Source organism: Equus asinus, chromosome 3, assembly GCF_041296235.1.
Source record: "Equus asinus isolate D_3611 breed Donkey chromosome 3, EquAss-T2T_v2, whole genome shotgun sequence".
Taxonomy (NCBI): domain Eukaryota; kingdom Metazoa; phylum Chordata; class Mammalia; order Perissodactyla; family Equidae; genus Equus; species Equus asinus.
Genome location: NC_091792.1, coordinates 32,692,798 through 32,713,056, shown reverse-complemented (window position 1 = coordinate 32,713,056; position 20,259 = coordinate 32,692,798). Strand labels below are relative to the sequence as shown.

The 20,259-nt window shown below is 36.3% G+C and overlaps 1 protein-coding gene across 1 annotated transcript in view; it reads left to right on the top strand.

Annotated features, from left to right (window-relative positions):
* The window catches only part of GYPA (glycophorin A (MNS blood group)), a 37,266-nt gene extending 19,554 nt beyond the window's left edge, over positions 1 to 17,712 (top strand). Inside the window, exons 3-7 of the mRNA XM_014838111.3 lie at positions 4,383 to 4,448; positions 6,415 to 6,447; positions 7,952 to 8,037; positions 9,810 to 9,923; positions 13,159 to 17,712. Coding sequence (XP_014693597.1) covers positions 4,383 to 4,448; positions 6,415 to 6,447; positions 7,952 to 8,037; positions 9,810 to 9,923; positions 13,159 to 13,209 — 350 coding nt within the window. The 3' untranslated portion in view covers positions 13,210 to 17,712. The remainder of the gene's footprint in view (positions 1 to 4,382; positions 4,449 to 6,414; positions 6,448 to 7,951; positions 8,038 to 9,809; positions 9,924 to 13,158) is intronic.
* Positions 17,713 to 20,259: the final 2,547 nt, after the last annotated feature.

The window sequence follows — 20,259 nt, the reverse complement described above, 5'->3', positions numbered from 1 at the left end:
ACTTTTTAATGAGTGTTCTCTCCCTAAACGTTTTCTCATTTTAATACAAAAAAAAAGGTACTTTGCTTATACATTTAAAACACTTTTTTCTCCTTCTTTGACTTTGTTTAAAATTAAAAGATTAAAGTGCCAGTTTGAAGAGATGTTAGATCCTACTGTAGGGTCTTTGCCATATTCTCTTTACAACTTGCTATAATTTTTTGCCCCTTTAAGCTCTTAGATTACAGACCTCCTCCATGAAGCGCAATGCCGAAAAGTGATAAGAACCCTCTGCAAGGAGGAGTGGCTTGTTTGTAAAGGGACTGCTTATCTTGGCCACTCATGATCACAAGGTGGAATCCTCCTGTGAAGGGTTCTGGGCATGCTGCATGCTCTTTTCCCACACCATCCTCCATGCTATTGACAGTGATCTTTCCAAAATGAGAATCTGGTTCCAATCCTTTGTCTTTCTGCTGCCTTCAAGATAACGTGAAAATTCCATACTATGGCACATAACACATGGGGCTTCACTACCTCTTCTGCCTTTTTCCTTGTCCACCATTTCTCTATTCCTCTGCTTCTCACGTCTTACCCTGCAGCCACATAGACACCCTGCTGTTCTCCCAACTTCTCCCAATTTGATGTCTCAAATTCCAGGACGTTGCTGACTCTGTTCTTAACTGTCCACACAGTCTCCCCAGTAAAATCCTAAACTTCTTTCAAGATGAGTTCAAAGAACACTTCCACGAGATCTTTCTACATCCTACTCCTTCAAGTAGAAGTGACCACTTATCTCCTTTGTGCCCCGACTTCCACCATCACCCTAAAAAAACTGTATTATACTTAGCTTAAATTTCTATCTCTCTCTGCTAAGCTGGAATTTCCATGAATGGAAAGACAATGAATTATTTATTAATTCATTGTATTCCTAGTACATAGCATAAAGTAGGCTTGCTAAAACTCTTTTGTAAATGAATGAACAAATGGACAAATATACCCAAGGTTCCCAGTGACCATCAAGGCCCATGGACACATGTCTTAATTCCAAATAGTCAATCATAAAATTCCATTGAGACTTTACCATACCACGCCAAGTGCTGTAGACTTCATGGAGTTTTTAGTCTAAGTCTAAATAGAGGAGGTCAGAGAAGACCTTCCAAAGGAAATGGCATTGAACTCTAAGACCTGGAAAGAAGCTCGTTAGGTGAGATGGGTGTTGGGGGTATATTTCAGGCAAGAGGAAGAGCAGGAACAAAGGCCTTGGCATGGAAAAGAGTGTGGTGCCTTTGAGGAACCAAGAAATGTCCAGCATGGTAGAGTGGCAAGCAACGAGGAGGGGAAGCTGGTGGGGGCTGGGTCATGCAGGATCTTGCAGTGTTCACAAGGAGGAGTAGGCACCATCCTACAGATTCAACACACTTCCCCAACTGACCCCTACAAATCCTGCTCAGGCAGTCCCTGATGTCCTGCTGAACACTTCGGAAACCTGGAGGAGGGGTATATTTGTCTTCACAGTCAAAACTACTAGATGTCCTCAGGTGCAGTTTTAACATTTGAACTCATTTAACTCTTGAAAACTTCAAGTTTGGTGTGGTTTTGTTTTGTTTTTCACTTTTAGATTTTTTTCTTCAGGTTGCAAAAGTGTGTGCTTCTTACTGAAATGTTGAAAATATTTTGTTGCTCTTCTATCAACACACGTTTTCAATATGCTTGCACTCATGCTGTGCATGCCTCTTTGCTGTATGGCTTGTTTTATTCATTGTTATGTTCATTTTAGATGCAATCCGGAAACTCACTTAGTTGTTTCTCCATAAGAAATTGGCCAAACATTTATAACTGTTAGCATTTTACTGAATACCTATCATGTACGAAGCACTATTCTAGTGCTGAGGAGATTCAAAGTGAGCTAACTCTGGGACCTTGGAGCCCTGAAAACAAGTTTTATGTTTCAGAAGATCCCATTTGATATTCATGAGGGATTACAAATGTGTGCCCTAAGTGTGAAAGAATTACGCTGAATCGAAAGGTGTAAAGGAGATGTAACGTTAACTAAGAGACAGAAATCATTTTGTTCATTAGTTACCCTTTTTTGTAATTTTTACATACTTTAATTGATTCTTCATGAAAATATTTCTTTCCATAATTTTAATATTAATACTTGCTGAATCTCAAAATCCCAATCATCAGGTAATTATTTAAAACATTTGTTCTACAAACATGACTCTTTATATGCTTTTCCAGTGTCAGAGAATTTGTTGGGGGTCCAAGCAGGTATATGAACCAAAATATTCCTCTAGTGCATTTCTAAGAGAAAAGTGAACTGATTTGTAGGGGCCAACTCATTTTGATATAAAACTTTTAAAATCACAAAAAAAATAAATAAAAACATTTGTTCTTATGTTATCTTTAAACCGTGACACCTGAATGTTGAAGAATAACTTAGAAATATTAGTTATTTGTCATGCTATTTGCTTAATTTGCGTCACAATTGTTTACATGCATGTGATGAATTGGGTTGTAGCACAAGTCAAGGAACAAGGTGAAAGCAGGATTTATGAGAAAGCAGGAAACATTGCAGACAGTTTGGGGACAATGATTCTTACCTGTGCAATTTGGGGGAAAATTGATTAGCTGACAGCTGGTAGAAATAGGCAGATCTTGTACTCTGTCCTTGAGTAGACTGACCAAAAATGTGAAAGACATTTTCAGTTCTTTGTGGATTCTCCAGAAAACCTTGAGCATTTAGCTTAGGAGCCAAAGTGACACTGTCTCTGGGGAATGTCTGCAGGTGCCCTTCAAACCTCAACTCCGTCGTTCTTGGGCACCATTTCCTTCACTAGAATGCCTCAAAGGAATGGGTGGAGCTACATCCATGGAGTTTAGTGCACTGCTGTTTATCCCAGAATGATGTATAACTCTCTTAAGAGTAAAAATAATAGGAATGCTTCAAGTTGGAGACTGATAAATAAACTACAGTACATTCATACATGGAATACTATGTAACCATTAAAAATCTTGTCATAGAAGAGCATATGAAACATAGGGTATATGTCCATATATAGTTTAAACACTATGTACATTTTTATGCATATTTAAAAACAATGATTCCATATTTAGAAGCAATAGCTAAAAGTTCAGATGGCACCAAAATGTTTAAAGTGTCTATCTCTGGGTAATTTGATGATAAATAATTTTTGTATTGTTCTTTGTGCTTTCTTATGTTTCCAAAATGTAACTCATTGAATCTAGATTACTTTTGTAATTAAAAATCTTATTTAATTTATAAAACTTTATAAAATAATTTATAAATTTTTAATTTATAAAACTTATTTTAAAATAAAAATATAATTGCTTAATTATAAAAATTAGTTTATAGAGGCTGGCCCCATGGCCTGGTAGTTAAGTTCAGTGCACTCTGCTTTGATGGCTTGGGTTCCGTTCCCAGCTGCAGACCTACACCATTTGTCAGCAGTCATATTGTGGCAGAGACCCACATAGTAAATAGAGGAATATTGGCAACAGAATTAACTCAGGGCTAATCTTCCTCAGGCAAAAGGAGGAAGATTGGTGACAGATATTAGCTCAGTGCGAATCTTCCTCAGAAAAAATAATGATAGTAATAATAACAATAATTTATAAGTATTTAATGAGATTTTTAAAAGATGTGTGAGAATACAAGTCCTATATTCATATTTGTGTGCATATATATTTGTGTTAAAGAATAACCATGACCCAGAATTCATTATATTACTTGGTTATCTGGACCCTCAGCCAGGAATCATAGACTGGAGCCAGCATTTCCTACAATTCTATTACAACTCTGAAATTCTACTTTTGATAGAGAGAAAAGAAGTATGGATGGGAACCTTAGAACTGACTCACCCCCTATCAAGCTAGAAGAAAACTGAATTTAATAGTGTCTTTGTTTGTTTTAATTTTTACCTGGGAAGTAGGATTGTAACTAGGGGATGGAGGCAGGGAGGCACAGTCAGAACGTTAGTCTTTGTATAATCACCACGAGTGTCCACCTTTCTTTAACATGGACAGTCTTCCAAAATTAGGTAAAAATGCTATGCAAATGAAGCTTCAATCTCCCCCTTTAAAAGAATGATAACAACAATAGCCAAGCATATGTACTGCTCATTATGTGCCAAGTACTACACTAACTGAAACACACATATATACGTATTAAACTAATTTAGTCCTCACATTTTGAGGCAGGTATTATCATTTTACAAATGAGGAAATCAAGGCACACTTTTTCATCTGTAATGCCCCGCCATGCAGAAATTCTGGAGCTGCCACTGGGAGGGACGAGGGATCAATTTGTCTTTTGTGATGTGCTCTATGGTCCACTTGGTCACCTCATTCTTGATCTCTTTCTCAACTTCTCTTTTGTACAGGTACAAGCGACTTATCAACTATCACTTCTGCTGCTACACCGACATTTGCTAGAGAACAGGATGGAGGTTTGTTCATATTTTAAAATAGTTGCTCTGGTGTCATTGTTATGGTGCACCTCTATATAATGGCATCCGTCACTGTGGGGAAACTGTGACAAAGACTGAGAAATGGAAGCTAAGTAGACACATGTCCTACTCCAGAGGAATCCTCACTTCTGGAATATCTCACAGAAGTAATGCTGTGGGTTAAAGAAATCAAAACAATCTAGCAAGGCACATAAACAATCAGTGTGACCATGAAATGGTGGGCCAGATAAAAGGGATCCAATAGTCCAGTGGTGAGGAGGGCTTGTGGTCAAACCATGCTGGACTCAGTCCTGGGCTTGGTTTTGTCCCAGCTGCTGACCTTGAGAGAACTGAACTCTGAGTGCCCCAAAGGGCCTCTGTTCCCTTAATTTTAAAATGGGGCCTCTAATACTGATCTCACAGTGTTTCTTTAAAGATTAAATAAGATATATGTAAAATTGCTTAGCTCAGAGCCTGGCACTTCATGAGAGCCTAATAAACTATAAGCCAAGCTGGGCGCTGAGATAAGGGAGGTCAGGGAGCATTCATTATCTCTCTGGTTATTTTTCTGGGAAGAAGATGACTTTACAAGAGTTCATTGAAAGTAGAAAGGGAGAGAGTCTTTCGTAGGTGGGGTTTAGGCAGGATACTCAGGATTTAAAATAAAGCCTCAAAGAAGACTTAGAGTGGCTACAGGATCTTTAGCTAATAGAAACATTGAGAAAATGTACTGAGATGAAGGAAAACAATGGATTTTAAGAACAGAAACTAAGGGAGGAAAATTAGACTGAGTGCTTGGAACTAATTATTAGGCTTCCGGGTCCAATTAAACAATCTATTTTCAAAGTGATTTTAATGTGCAGCCAACATGATGATGCCACTCCAGAAAGCATTTAAGGGTCAACTACAGACACACACACTGCTACCTCCTGTGAATCCTATAAATAATGGCTAGCATGGTGGAGCATGGTACTAAGCATTTTCACGCATTATCTGATTTTATCCTCACAGAAGCCCAAAGAGACAGGTATTATAATCTTCATTCACCTGAGGGAATGCGAAAGCCCAAAGCAATTACGTAACTTACCCAAGGCCACACAGCTACTAAGAGGTGTACTCATGATGCTGCATCTGTTTTATTCCAGAGCTCATACACCAACCACAGCTATTAACTGACACAGAAAAAGAGCAGACAAGCCCTAACTAACCTTTATACATAACTGTAAAGAATGACCAAATATAACCAAGCCCTTGACTATGTGATACAATGTAGTGTAATATGTTATTTGTAATAATTAAATTCAAGAGAATTGTGTAGCTATAGTAGTAAGAGGGCTTCATGACGTAAAATGGCATTTGAAAACATCAGAAAATAAAATTTAAGATGTGGACTGATAAGGGAGAAGCTGACTCTGGGGAGGCATTAAGGCAGCCATACTAGAAACTTCTGCAGACAGGGAATCTAGTGGTACTGTTGACAAAAGCTCAGACTAGACACAATAACGATTTGGATTCAGATGGTGGCTGTGGCATAAATCTGGAAAATTGATAGCAACATGACCTCTTTTTTGGGTTGGACTGAAGTCCACGTGGGATGATGATTGAATATGTTTGTTTTCTGCTCACCATTTTTACATTCTTTTAAAAAATGCACTACTTCTTGTGGAAGTCAATAGGTGGTTCTTCCAGTACTTTCTCATACCCTACCTTTTAGATTTGCTAATTTCTGACCCATGGAAACTTATTGAGCAGTTGACAGTAGATATTGGAATACCTAATGTGAAGACTGGCACATTACCTCCTAAGTTTTACTAGCTAACTGTTGAAAGTTGAACAAGAACTCTCCACACTTAGTTAAGAAAAAGTAATCCACTAACCAATCTAATTCCAGAATGATATTGTTTAGACCCATGCTATGTGCTATGTATTCTGACTTTATTTTGAAATTTTGTCTCTTTAACAATAGGACTACAACTTGCTCATGGTTTCTCACAACCAGGTATGTTATTATTTGACATGGAATGACAATAATTCCATTTTAAATTATGTATTGCTAGTTCCAAATGCCTAAGAAAATAAGAAGTCAATTTTAAAAACAAAAAAGTAAATGTAATCAACGTTAGTCACACAAAATGGTAAAGGCAAACAAAATTTGCTCTCTTTAAAATTAAAATAGACATTTCTTATTTTCTTAAACATTTTGGAAATAGCAATGCATTGCTTAATAATTTTTCCTATTAAGTTTTTTAGCTTTCTAACCAACCATGAGTACTTGAGAAAACTCTCTTAAAAGCTTATGAAACAATTGAACTTCTCTCTTCCCTACTGTAAAGAAAGCAAGGAGCTTAAAATCATGTAATTAACTAGCACCATCTCAAGAATTAATATAGACCATTCATGTCTCAATCCTGATTCACTTTTGGCCCAACGCCACCACTTTGGGGCTATCCTCCAAACCCTCTCTAACTGTCGCTTCCCTGTTTAGATGCTGCTATAGCTCTGGCTTTAGTTAGTTTATGTGCTCATTTACTCTTCTGTATTTCTAAGCCTCCTGTCACACTTGGCCTGTGTCCATACTTCACACAAGAAAAGTGAATCCTAGAACTGAATCAATATAAATTAAATCTTATAAATTAAAGCTAAGTGGACAGGAAGGCTGGGCAATACCAGTGGGAGGAAAAGCTACTTTTACTTTTTTATCAGTAATAAGACTTTTAAATATAAATTAGCCAAATGAATGTGCCCTTTTCCCCATATGTCTTGCCTTCAGTTCTATTTACTTCATTTGGAAGCACTACAAATATCCTATGAACATAGGAGAATACCTCTAACTTAAAAATTTGTTTCATTCTCAACATGGAAAAGATTTGAAAAATATTTTTAGTGATTATGTTATAGATTATGTGTAAGGATATTCTGGAAGGAACAGAAGCTTAGAATATAGGTGACATGGATTATAGTTACGATTCTGCTTCTAACTAGTTGTTATCTTATCACATAGGATAAGGAACTTAAACTCATTAGATTTCTTTTCCCCATTTGTAAACTGCTTATACATACCAGTTTCCTTCCAGACTTCTGATTCTATGATCTGTCCAATACCTTTTTATACATCGAGACATTATTTTCTCTCATGTCTTTGAAACTATGAGTTTGTGGGTTTTGTCATCTCGGGGTAGAATGTCCACCTAGCTCTCATCCATAGGTCACCTATGAGGCCCTGTAAAGAACACTGGACTTGAGTTGGAACCTTTGGGTCTTGGTTCTGTCACTAGTTGTGTGACCTTGGACAAAAAACTTTACCACTCAAATTTCCAGTTTCCCACATGGTTATTGTGAAAAACTTAATTTTTCAAAAGATAAAATATGTATAAAAGCATATTAACGTGCTTTCTACAAAAAGGCAAATTGGTATTATGCTGACTTTACCTTTTATTTTTCAAATGCTATGTGGTAGTTTATTTCACACTTTTGTAATTTTCTGCTCTCTTTTTCTCCCATAGTGATAACAGTCATTATTTTGGGGGTGATGGCTGGTATCATTGGAATTATCCTCCTTCTTGCTTATGTTTGTCGCAGGCTGAGAAAGGTGAGGATTCAGTTTTTGAATTTTGCTATAAGTACTGGTGTGAACAGCTCGAGGAGGGTTTATCCCTCTACGTTCAATTAAACTTAAAGAGAAACAAAACTGCCTAAAACTCCATCTTTTCAACTGGACACATAGAAGTCACTGAGTTACTCTGGTAGAAATTGTTTTTGCATTTGTCCTATAAAGCAACCCCAAATATAAATCTATCCCCGTTTTCCAGTCAAAGACCTTCCAAAGTTTTTTCTTGTTTGTTTGTTTAAAGGTATGCTTCTTGATTTTTTGTGAGGAAGGCTGGCCCTGAGCTAACATTTGTTGCCAATCTTCCTCCTTCCCCCCCCACTCAAAGCCCCATACCTAGGTGTATATCCTAGTTGTAGGTCATTCTATTTCTGCTATGTGGGACGCTGCCACAGCATGGCTTGATGAGGTGTGCTTAGGTCCGTGCCCAGGATCCGAACTGGCGAACCCCAGGCCACCAAAGCAGAGCACATGAACTTAACCATTTGGCCATGGGGCCAGCCCCCATCCAAAGTTTTTGTCTAACTTGATTTAATATATTTTGATGGATTTAGATGAAATAGTCAAATTTCTAATCATAGTATTTAGTTTATTTAATTTGTATATGAAAAATATTTAAAATAACATGATATATTTACATATGTTTAAAACATTTGTTTTTTTCCATTCTCCTATTTCCTGAAATAAATTTTTCAAACTCCACCCATGAATTTTCCAGCAGGAGTGATTTTTTTTCCTTCACTAAAGCTAATTTTAGGTTCATATGCCACAGCATTCCAAATCACATAACCTTTACTATAACCTTCTGTTTAAGACCTTTAAGACACAACATTTATGTGTGTATTTCTAATGCTGTAATTGGAACTGTAATCCTAGGTCGTTAAGTACCTAGTCACAGAAGATGGTACAGGTGAGTTGTCAGTCATCTTCTATCCTTGATCTCTCTTTGTGATCTCCATACCATAACCACTATACATATTCCTTTAAAAAGGCTTGTTTAGAGGGTAACAACACTGCAGTCACGGGCTGTAACATGATTGATAATAAATCTACATGAAGTTCCTTTGCCCTTTTCTTTTTTAACTACTTCTATTAGGTGACTTCTATAATCATCCAAACCAATGATTGATCATCATTACTCTATGTAAATGTATCTTCTCAAAATAATACTTTCTTAATAAAAGTAAAGTAATTGAGAGTGTCTGCTCTAATATGAGAGATTTTGTAAGGACGTGAACATCCGATGACTCCTCTTATCTGCACTATAAACATTGGGGAAAAATCATCTTCTTGTGTTTGGGCATATATGGCAAACTGAGTTGTTTTCTCTCCTGGTTGATGATCTAAAATCTGAAAAAGTCAATGAAATACTTAGCTGGCAAAATTCAGAGAAAATCTATATGAAATAGAAGAATTGGGTCATAGTCAATATGACTAAGACATCATACCTCTTTCATAAAAATTTCCATTTTAGCTTTTCATTACAGCAGAGAAATATGGCAGAGCCAATGTTTGTGGTAATAATTCATCTATGGAAATAACAAATACTATTTAGAAATACAAGTTTAAATCGAAGTTTGCAAATACCTATGAAATAGTGACTTTTCTCTAAAAAGAACTCTACAAAGTGAATTTTAACCAAAAGCAAACAAACTTTAGCTCAAAAAATATATTTTTAATCTGAGACATTTTTCCTTATAATGTCTTAGGTTTAGAAAGTTGTGGCATTAATATTTTTCTGTTTTTATTCGTAGAGACCTCCAGCTGATGTACCACCTCCAGCATCACAAGTACCTTCGGCTGATGCACCACCTCCAGTGTCAGAAGACACAAGCACTAATTTAACTTCTGTAGAAATAGACATCCAGGTTGGTGCTAATATTCTTATTGCCTTTTGCCTTTTTGGAAGGGAAATCAATTATTGAGTTATTTCTTCCTGAGTTCGGAGAGGGGCACCCAATTGGGGCCCAATTATTTATATTCTATTTCATCAGTGCTGCCTCTATAAGATTTTTTATATGAACATTTGTCTGCAGCATAATGAAACGCTCCTTTAGGCGTAAAGTATCTTAAAAAAAAAAACAACAAAGAAAAGTGAAACAAATACTATAAGTAAAAGTGAAAAACAAGCTCTTTCGTGCACTTCTTATTTTCCAAACTGCAAAGTGGATATAGTTTAACACCCCCAGATCTGAATCCAGACCTGGATTTGAATCCGTAATCCAACTCTTGCAACTTTGAGCCACTCATATGGAGATAACGATAGTTAATGTGGAGATAATTTAATATGGGCATAATGATAGTGTCAACCTCATAGAGTTCCCTGGGGATTAAATGAGCTACAAGTAAAGTGTCTAGAACAACTCTTGGCCATAGTAAGTGCTCATGTCTGTTAGCTATTATCTATATTGTAGGTTCCATTCCCAAATGACCTCCTCTGCACAATGCGGCCAGTCAATTGGTCCCTGTTTTCATTTCCCCTCCCAGGTGCTAAGTAAATACACAACCTGTGGAAGACTGCCGGTGTATTTTGTTCTCACAGAACAGTATTGACCTAGGCCGTGTTTTTTAAAAAGAGTGTTTATTGCCAACTTTAAAAAGTGGGAGATTTCTACATTAAAAAATATCCAAATATCAGTACTCCCTTACAGAAAAAATTGGAAACCCTAACAATGCTGGAGCCTCCTTAACAATATGAGAACAATTCATCAAAGCTGAATGGTGGTCCCTGCCTCTACTATCTGTTTAAAGACCTAGCCAGTTTCATTCATTTTGTTCATGTGGCCTCTTCTGTAACCTCACTAATTGAGCATATAGTTTCTATTAAACTTTGCCTGAAGCATAAACCCAAGTAAAATCTATCTTGGCAGATGTGCCCCAAGAACCAGTCTCTGTGGATGCTTTAGTGTTCAGGCTTTAAGGGACCTGACTTTGCCTGCTACAAACTGACTGAAGCTTTTCCCATGATTATCCAAAATCAAAACAGAACTGAGGTTCTGTAAATTTCCTGATTCAGTTTTTAACCCTGGACCGATCACCCATCTTCAAAGGCCCTGCTAGGTTTTCTAGACTTTGAGGTCATAGAAAATAGAGAGTTTTAAAGATCCACCCCAGCTACATAACCTTTTGCTGGATTTGCCTCATCATGGTATCTCGTGGGTTCTTAAAGCTTAATGATGATTGTTACGTAATTACTTAGTTCTACGAAGTTCGTGCTCTGTAGAGTGAATGGCGTTATTCATAATTCTCAGCTAAAAGGATTAATCAAACCCAATCTGCAGATACTTAAAACAACAAAAGTTGTGAGTCGTGTACCAGATTTACTTCATTTACTAAGGTTACCTTGTTGTAGGACTTGGAGCTGGAACAAATATTGTAAAGTATTTTTTAATCAATATTCTGAATTGTTTCAAAAACGTTGCTTTGAGGAGTTGTTAAAATGGAGCAATTACCACTCAAAGTCTAATTTTTTATTACCTAAATTTCTCTATGCTTTTAACTACCAATTTTTTCTGGTGACAAATTTAGTGTGTAGCATTTCCTCTGCCATTTTTTTTTCATACCATCTTGAGCCTCTCTGTAGAGTAGCTCACAAAAGTTTAGGACAATTTAATCCACCAAAATGTGTTAAAATATCCTTGTAAGTTTAAGTGCAACAAACATTTATTAAATGCCTACTGTGAGCTGGGCACCACAATCACATTAGATATACCAATGCAGGTCTCTGCCCTTTAGATACTGAGAGTCTAGTGGGGGAAACAGATAGAATGTGGTCATTGCAATGAACAAGTTTTAAGGTAGCAGAGGCAATAGTATCTAAAAGAGACTAGGGCAGGTAGCAAAGGCTTCTGGAGACAGAACCAGAGGTCAGTCTTAAAGGATATCGATGTTACCCAGAGCAAATCAGTTCCAGGCAGAAGGGCATCATGAGCACAGGCATGGAAGAAGATGGAATATGGTGTACCCAAGGAATCATGTGCATTTCCACATTAGCAAGATTAAGACTTCAGTTCTCTGTTCACATCTCAAGTATACGTAAAGGCAGTGGAAAGTCAGATGAACCAAATTTTAGGTTTATTTCATTTCCCCATATTTATGCAAATAAAGTTATTAAAATGAGTCTCATTAAGCTAGTAAAATGGGTTACAAAATCTGACCTCATCTCACAGGGAATTTTGGGAAACACATAAGGTTACCAAAAAGTGTTTTAATCCTATCTTTATAGAATACTGCTCTAAAGTAATTTACAAGTCAAAGGCATAATAAGAGATTAGAGTGATCGCGCCATCTCAGCAAGAAGTAGAAATGTTAAAGTATATAGTATGAATTGTTTTAACCTCCTTCAACTTGCACATGGTTAATGCTTGGTAGAAAATGAAAATAAGTGAGTCTTAGCTGCCCATGCTATCAGTCACATATGACCCCTGCCTGCCCATTTCTCACGGGAGAATGTCTGGGATGCACAGTTCCTGTGATTTCCAAATAGAAGAAAACTGTGGAAAGTTCTCTGCTTCCGTAAGAGCAAAGGATCTCCCCATCCTTTTCACACACTCTCTGAGAGTAACATAAATCCAACCTTCCAACCAAGAATGGTGGGGTGTTGCATTGGTGGGGGAGACCAGTCCAGCGCCCTTGTACATGCTAGAATCAGAGAGGACTTTAGCAGTGAGTTTCTGTACAGACTTCCCCTTGCTTACGTCCAAGAAAAAAAGTTATCCCTAAAAGAAATTACAATCTAGGGAGCTTGACTTAAATTCAAGTACACATATGTAATTCAACTCATTTCTCACTATAATCTGCACCTACGTAAGTTCTCTGTTAGTTTCTCATCTCTGTAGAAACTAAGAGCAGAGCAATCATGTTTGTTCCTTATCTAAGGCTTTTGGAATAGATTTCTAAGAAATTCTGTATCTTTCTTATCACATAACTCTCAGAGCTAATGTAAAAGGAAATTCCTTTAATTTCTTAACAATTATATTCAAGGACAACTCTGTTAGAATGTAGAATCTTGAAATTTAGTTTATGCATTAATTTCCTGTTGTATTTAAATATAATTGTCTCATACTAATGTTTTGTATTTTTTTCTCTATAATCCTTTTACAGGAAATAGTCAATGAGAATCTGCTCACCGAGCCAGTTTTTGGAAGAACATAAAGACACAGGACTTCAGTCAAGTGAAAAATAAACATGTAAATTAGACACTCCAATAATTGTATACCTTCACAAGTTATACAATTTCAGGATGAAAATTTCATCATGAGTCCAATGACTCAATGATGAAATACGTCTCTATTCAGTAATATTTCAAAATGAAGACCAAATATTTCCTTTCATTCTTGCTTTTGTGTGTTAGCATAATTTTTTTTTCCTTTTTTTTTTTTTTTTGTTTTGAGGAAGATCAGCCCTGAGCTAACATCTGCTGCCAATCCTCCTCTTTTTTGCTGAGGAAGACTGGCCCTGAGCTAAGATCCATGCCCATCTCCCTCTACTTTATATGTGGGACACCTGCCACAGCATGGCTTGCCAAGCAGTGCCATGTCCGCACCTAGGATCCGAACTGGTGAACCCTGGGCCACCAAAGTGGAACGTGTGCACTTAACTACTGAGCCACCAGGCCAGCCCCAGCATAATTTTTTATAATTAATTGATTTGCAGTTCTGGTCCAAAACTTCAGTGGGCTTCATCTGCAGTTCTTTAAGACTGACTTATTCTATTCTATTGTGTTTTAAAGATTGTGTTGTCAAATGAAAGGCTTGTAATATCTAGAGGAAATCTAAGTTCTCTTCTCTTCTCATTCTAAACTTCTAAGTCTATTTTTATTGTATTGAGTAAATTAGGGGAACACTAAAATCATATCATTTCCCCCATTGCTGAAGAGGCAAGATATGGTATTACACTAATGATGATGGTATTTTAGTCACATTGATAAAGCTTGCTCTTGGAAATGCCTTTCATACATACATATATGTATATACTTAGATAAAGATGTAGACATGGATATATAAAATGACACCCACATTCATCCTTTAATGCATAAATCAATACAAAAATTTTTCCTATTTAAAAAAAATGAAACGTTACATATGGATAAATGGCCCATTTAAAATAGTTGGTCTGACAGGACCCTTCACAGCACTCACTGATGCATTCACCGTGTTCCACTAGAGACTTATTTATGGAAGTGGTTAGAGTATCCTGAGAAAGAAAACTATTGATGACTTTTCCTTGCAAAAGAAACTTAACTCCATAAATACAAGAAGATGTGCAAACTTGACATGCAGGTGAATATTTTAATAGGTCACTCTGTATTCTCAATTAAATTCTTTAATCCATCCAGTCCTAGTTTCTCTTATTAATAAAGCTTTGGAAATTGGTTTAAATAATCTAAAAGAAACTTCTAGATATAAGAGACTAAGGCTTTATTACTATACAGATGTCAGTCATTTATAGTGAAACTTAAAAAGCAAGGTAAAAACGAAGTGCCTTCTTGTGATATTCTACTGCCAAATTAACAAAAGCCCATCTGGCTTTCCCTTTTTGTAAGAAAGTTAAGTAAATAATATTATGTACATATTTGGGCTTGACAACTTAAATTTATTTTTTAATAAATTAAAAAATCTAAATCTTAACCTACGTGTATGTTCAGAGTGTTCTTCTACTAAATTGACTATTTAAAATAAGGAATAAGAACAGAACATTTCTATTGCTATATATTTTTTAAAAGTAATTTTAACAGTGTCAATGGGTTAATTTAATCAAATGAATGACCCAAGCACCAAGGCAACTTTAAATGTACTTTTTTCAATGAAAATAAAACGTTGAACCAAGAGAGAGCATGAGACCAACCTTGTCTCTAAAGTAATTTACAAGTCAAAGACAATAAGAGGTTAGAATGACTGTGTCATCTCCACCAGAGCTAGAAAATTCAGAGAATAATTAAAGTATGAATTGCTTTAACTTCCTTGAACTTTTCTAGTCAATTTCTCATTACTTCTCTCTTTGGACTTTTCACATTTAAATTTAATGTTTTTAGGAAGAAATTGACCTTAACTCTCTTCTTATTTCTATAATTAAATCAGCATAAAATTATGACAAAAAATGTTACAAAGAATCCAACATAACCCCATGAATGTTTCATGCTGAATTTCTTAAAATTTGGGACTGAAGTGGGAGGTGGAAATGATTAGAAAATTTATTCTTCAGGCCTAGGTGTTTGCTGGTATAGATAGGAGTAAAGGATCTAAACTAGGGAGAAAGTGAGTGGAGAAAGATGAGCGACTTTATGAAGGGCGAATTTGGGGAGCCAAGGAATGGCATGGTGAAAGGGATATTTTAGTAATATTAATATATAGTAATCAAGTAAGAGCCTTTCAGTTTCTTCTAAGCATTTGTCTTATCAAATGTAGCAAATTTCTCACAAAGAAACTCCGAAGAGCCAAATATCACCCAAGCAAAAACGAACACAAATTTCTACACAATATGATGCACAGGCCTGTTATTGTGTTAACCCAGTTCTAATATGCTTATGCCTCCAACTCTGTTTAGCTAGAATATATGCACTAGCAACTGATAAACCAATTGCAGCCTCTAAATTTAAACATGTCCTCTGAACTCTCACAGCGCTTGTACAGATTTTGTAGCATCTACTATGATCTGAATTCCATCCCTTCTTAACTGTAATTCGGTGAAAGCAGGGACTTCAATTCATTTTTGTAACTCCTGTGAGGCTTCACAAGACTTGCTTCTTATTTCATGAAGATTTTCTTAATATTTAAAATGGCATTAAATGTAGTAATAGCATAAAGGTTTAGTCCGGTATGGTCTGGAAAGAGAATCAATTTTGTAGCTGGAGTCTGAACCCTTGCTATTTATTCATGTAACTTTGGTTTCCTTATCTGTAATGTGAGGATAAGAATAACTGCCTTGCATAAACGTTTTGAGATTTATGTGAAATGAGGTACTTAGGGTGCCCATCACCAAGGAAGTGTTCAATAAATGTCAGCTCTCCTTAAAGTCACCTCTGACAAATTCTTCCTTACTTGCTACCAGCAAGGCAGCATAGAGTTCAAGAGCCAATCCACTTTAAATGTCCTGTGGAAACATTTAGCCTTTAAAAAATGTTCCTAGGTTTCTTTTGGCCATCTCATTTTTGTCGTGCGAAATAGAAGAGCCAGTATTCCTTCGTCACTGGAATATTAAAATATAATGATAATATAATGATATAATAATATTACAATGTCATGATATGCTTTTTCACTGAGTAGATGTACAAAAAGAAATCAGTTGCCTTTTAACCTTTCACTTCTCATCAGTAGCTTTAAAATGTTACTTGAGATAAAATTGAAAAAGTAGGGTTGTTTTGAAGACAATAGGGTTAAAAAAATTTGATCTCAATGACAAAAGGAACTAATCTACTGATTTTCATCATTTGTTTATATACCCAACCAAACGACTTACTGTGGGCACCTGTAATTTGAAAAAAAAGCCCCACCCTCTAATAATTCTGACTTACCCTCTTTCCCCTCTTAGAGGATTAGCTGGAAAGCAGGTGGAGATTCAGAATGTTATAAAATTCTTGCCATTTGTAGGTAACAGCTAATAATAGAACCAACATACAAATTAAGTATTGTGTAACTCTTAAGTGCCAGCTACGATGTATGCAATTTACCTGAAAAAAATTTCCTCAAAGTAAAAAGTCATTATTTTTTGGATATTAGACACGTTTAACCAAAGTAGCATAGCATCACTTTTCAGAATCTCTGATTCTGTTGACTTTTAGACCCAGAAAGTTTTGACAATTCTATGACACATTCTCTTCGAAAAGATTCTTCTCTAACACCAGGCACTTTCTGAATTCATAAACCTTCCTAAACTGTCTGTTCTCTTCAGTGACCTGGTTGTGATTATAATAATTGACTTGTTTCATTTTGTTGCCTGCATAAATGTGGGCTTTGGCATTGTGTGCCTTAGATTTTAAGGTCTTAGCAGAAACAAGGTTAGAAATGTTTTCTTTTTTATTACCACAGCACCATAGTACTACTATGCATTCAATAAATATTTTACCATTTGAATTTGTTTTAAACACAAACATTTGGATAGTGATGTGTTAACACAACATTTATTAAGCATTTACCATGTGTCAGACATTGTTTCAAATGCTTTAAATGCTTTGCGTGGGGTTGGGGGAGAAGTTGACCACCCCCTCCTGGTTCCAGATGGGAAGGGAGTACAGCATCAAATTAAAATCAGAATGGAAATTTTGATGATTGCATTGGTAGATATTTTAATTACTAACAGGAGAACCATTTGTATTACCTAATAGTGACCAGAATAGTGATGAGGTCTACCCAGGTTTTGACAGGGGAACAACAGAAGAAATACTTCCACAGAGTACATTTGAAAGGACATAGGAGACCTAACCAAAGTTATTTTTAATTGTATCTTATGAGTCTTGTTCCCTCAATATAACCATTATATTGATAGAAAATAGATAAGGCATAACAAAAAAATAATACTTGTACATTGTTAGTAACTGTAAATTTCCTCGAAAACAGTAGAGCAATGTATCCCCAAATTCACAGATTTGCCCATACATTTTGGCTCAGTATTTCCATTTTGAAGAATGCGCTCCAGTAAAAAAATAAAAGAGCAATTTGTAATTTTTTTAGAATTTATTTCATATATTCATAGCAACAGCTAATAGCAAAAAGAAAATAGCCCAAACGTTGAACAACTCAGTAATGTTCATGTGTCAGTAGTAATTTACTTGTTAGTGTATTAACAAAATAGACTATTACATAGCCATGAAAAATTACAAGTATATGGACTTTGCTTACACATGTAAATGTGTGTATAAGTTACTTTTAAGTAAGAAAGTAGAAAATGGTATATGTTTACCCTGAACTAAACAAAAATACAGGTGCATAAATTAACAAGTTCAGAAAAAAATGTGCAGTAATATTCAATAGTTTCTTCTTGTGGTTCTTTAAGAAGAAGCGCCACTAATTTAAAATGAAGTGCTTTCCAACATTGCTGGTTCCTGTCGAATATTTCTAAGCTAGAGCTCTATTTCAAAACTGAAGGCCAGAGACATCTTGGTATTGCACCATTGTCCATATCTCATGAAACACGTCTTTTGGGTGTGCTCAAAAAGTGCTGTGACTCTGCAAAAATAGGCCTTGAAAGCTGAAGGATAACAGCTTCAAAGACGGGACAAAACAGAAATATGTGTTTCCTAATTCACCAATAAAATAACTTAGTCTGTACACCTTAGAAGGAATATGATCCTATTTTTTTGATGTGCTGTAGTCTTAAAAACTAATTTTTTCATATTAAGATATAGATCAGTTTGGTGTAATGTTAGGAGCAGGTGTGTATATGATCTTTCATCAGCTCAACAAATTTTAATCATCCAAATCCTAGTTTGAAAGAGCCAGGTTACTTCTCCCTCATATTACCCGAGGAAGCATTAGCAGAATGTCGTCCCAGCAACAGAAAGCAGAAAAGTGTGCATCTGTTTCCCCTCAAACTAAGTCTGCTCCAGGATAGACTTTATTTCCGGATGTCTAATGGCCACCTCACACAGCAGTGACCATGGTTCCCACAGGGGTTATAAAGAAAACCCAAAAGGACAGCAAATGAAGCCTTCATCTCACTGGGACCATTTGAGCAAAAGGTGTAGGAGTTTATGTTGCCCATTTCCCCTGACAAATAATAGCTCTTGTGTTCTCTTTTAAAGCTAAACACAAACCTCGAAGAAATGATAATCATGTAATAATTATTTTTTTTAAAAAAACCTTTGATAAATTGTTTTGATCTACTCAACTCGAGGTTTTGACAAAACTGCCAATATATGGGAGCTCAGGGTTCCCAGATTTCTTCCCAAATTCCTGTTTAATACAGCTGTACAGTATGACCTCTAGTATCATGTGATCTGTTTCCTCTTGTCTTACTTCCAGGGTACTCTGATTCTCAAGGGCAATGACAGAGCATCCACACATCCTAGCTCCTTCACCGAGCCCAGAATAGAGTCCACCAAAATGGTACATTGTTGTATAGATGACTAGTAACTCTTCTTGAAATGAAAACCAGGACAGACTAAGAGTTCATGTATTTTTTTCCCTATATTCTGTTGGTAGAGAAATGAAAATAATACTATTTCCTGTTAGTTTGAAAAAGTTTCTTAAAGCAAAGTAAACAGTGTTGATTTTTGAATTTATAAAAATGTCTTTGCCCACAATTCCTCTACCATGATTGGAAAACAGACTTGAATCCTAACTCTTTCGTCTGGTTTCTTACCACTTGGGTAGTCCTCTTCTTGTGAGTAGATGCTTCTCTTTATCCTCAAGCCCTGATGTGATCATGATTCTTAAGCCACGTAGCCTATTTGCTGCCACACATTTGAGTCTGAGTATTGTCACTACCTGAAATTACTGCTACATTATCCCATCCATGTGATTGTATATGGTATAAATTATGGAAGTTTAAGATACAAAGTATAATGATGCTAACACATGAGAAGCTTATTTCTTGCTTAGGCAATGTTACAGAAATATCCCAGGTCAATGGAGAACAGAGATTATCCTTCACATATTTATTTGTAGATCTAAACCAATGGCACCTCTGCCGTCTTCAACACATGGTTTCCAAAGTTGCCCTGGACGTCATTGTTCTAACCAACTAGAAGAGGGAAATAGTAAGGAGCACAAATGGGAGGTTTAGTCAGGAAGAACTAAAAGAGAGGAGGGGGCATAGCTCCACTCACATTCTATTAACTAGTGCTCATTCACACGGCCACAATTAACTGCAAGAGAGAGTGGGAAAAGTCAAGCCCTGCATCCAAGAATAAGGGTCAAATGGATTTTAGTGGACAGCTGACCGTCTCCGCCACAGTTCATGCGTCTGGCCACAGATACTCACGTACACCCTTATTCCCACATATAGGTCGCACTCTCCTCTTGTCTACTCTGTTATTCCATATGGCTCAAAGCCCAGGACCTTTTGATGATGTACAAGTTTCTGATCGGGTTGAAATGTAGTTCCTTATGGTCAGACAATCGATAAACTAAGAGACAAGTTATCTATCCCTTGCCATACCACATTCACAAGGGTGGAGCTGGGCTAGGATATTGGCAATAAAAATTGCCATTCAAAAAAGAGATGAATGTGAAACACGCCTGAGTGATTGGTCCATAAGAATGAGAG